The 1,675-nt window shown below is 37.0% G+C and overlaps 1 protein-coding gene across 1 annotated transcript in view; it reads right to left on the bottom strand.

The window, feature by feature from the left end:
• Window positions 1–272: 272 nt before the first annotated feature.
• Window positions 273–1,675, bottom strand: part of LOC147857381 (protein WALLS ARE THIN 1-like) — a 3,211-nt gene continuing 1,808 nt past the window's right edge. The window contains exons 5-7 of the mRNA XM_087328160.1: window positions 1,277–1,458; window positions 1,011–1,162; window positions 273–882 (exon numbers count right to left, since the gene is read on the bottom strand). Of these exons, the coding sequence (XP_087184286.1) occupies window positions 687–882; window positions 1,011–1,162; window positions 1,277–1,458 (530 nt within the window). The 3' untranslated portion in view covers window positions 273–686. The remainder of the gene's footprint in view (window positions 883–1,010; window positions 1,163–1,276; window positions 1,459–1,675) is intronic.

Raw genomic sequence — 1,675 nt, 5'->3', positions numbered from 1 at the left:
CATCAAAGGTTGAAAAAATAAAATATTGAGCTCAGCTTATTGCATTTCAATCATCAAGCAGCGCAACTTCAGGCCAAATTTAGAGGGACATAACCACCTTAAAAAATGCTAGCTCCAAACAAAGTTTGATGGTCCATTTGATACACATTTGCTTCAAAGATGAAGATCCTTTATCTAAAACACATTAAGAATGGCGACTGTTACCACAAATGTTATTTTTCTATCCTTGTTTAAATTTTGGATTGTAAAGGTTATTTATGTAGTTTATCCAATTAAGGAAAAAAAGTATACAACTTGATTATTCTCGGATGATTTCTTAAAGAGTTTCGACAATGTTCAAGTGAGTCCAGCAATCTTTGGTCATTTGTAAATTCACAATAAATTGGCATTGCATCAAAGTGAATGCAATCATTAGGGATGATTCTTTAACCTTTGTCTGATATTGGTCCCCCTGAGTGTCACATACCGAACGTATCGATCTATCGAAACTTTCTCCTAACCAGCTATAAAGAAGGTTAATGATGATGCTTATTAATATCTGAAGGGCCTTGCTAGAGGCAAAACCATGGGTATGATGTGATAGCATGGTCAAATCTCTCTTTGGGGTCAAAATTACTACTATACAAGGTTAAGTCGTGATAGTCATATGAGATCAAGAGTGATGAATAAGTTATGGTTTGCATCTTTCATTTGTCTGCATTTGCACCCCCAAGTAAGGGTTCTTGTAGGACCTCTTGAATATCGACAGAACAAATTGGTGATGAATCACAATCTCCTGAAATGATGTTATCCTCCAATTCCATTGCTTCAACTCTTCTTTCTCTCGATTTCCCCCACACGACAAAATATAGTCCAATCACTATAAGGCATCCACCAAGCAAGCTAGAACAGAAAAATGCCAAGCATTATGATACCAATCACTTTGACATAGAAAACCATGTCGTACAAAACTTTTCTCTCTATGACGATACAATTTTTTCCAAGGCAATGGGCTTTTCCAGAGTTCTTACCTTCCCAGGTAGAATGTTTCTTTCAAGAAAAGTGAAGATAATATAGCCACGATGATTGTTTGCAAGGGTTGATAAGCCGCAACAAGCACAGGTCCTCCTTTATGCGCACACCAACCTTGTAATGTCATTGCTATACCAGAGGCCACAAGACCCTGTGTTTTGCATGCATGCATGCACTCATAAGTTTGATCAATAAAAAGAATTAAAGATGTGCTTCAAAGAACTATTGTTACGGGTAGAGATTCCATGCCATTCTACATACATACCCCATACAGGACAGCAGGTATGTCCGAGTAAAATGTTGATGCCCATGTGGAAAGATCTCTTTCAACACATATGGCGATAACGGCAAGTTGAAGTGCCCCTAGGGCATACGTGAATGCCGTTACTGATAGATGAGCTGGATAGTCCCTCAAGATCGGCGTCTGGCATGATGAAAGGCGAGAATGTCAAATGAGCATCTTTACATATATTTTAAGAGATGAGACGTGTTAGATTTTCAACTGGGAAAATTTTAAGAGCTATTTAAATGAAAAGGACTAATAACATTTGACTGAGGTTTAATTTTACTATCTAGTTAGAAACCAGCTTTTGTATTTTCCTGTCATGAAATATCTATCACAATATTTCCATCTCTTAACTAAATGCTTTCATTAAAATTTGGA

The sequence above is a fragment of the Azolla caroliniana genome, unplaced genomic scaffold (genome assembly GCF_043228905.1).
Source record: "Azolla caroliniana isolate FFs.n. ecotype wild unplaced genomic scaffold, voAzoCaro1.0.p SCAF_12, whole genome shotgun sequence".
Taxonomy (NCBI): Eukaryota; Viridiplantae; Streptophyta; class Polypodiopsida; order Salviniales; family Salviniaceae; genus Azolla; species Azolla caroliniana.
The sequence above is the reverse complement of the archived record's forward strand: the minus strand, read 5'-3'. Positions and strand labels throughout refer to the sequence as shown.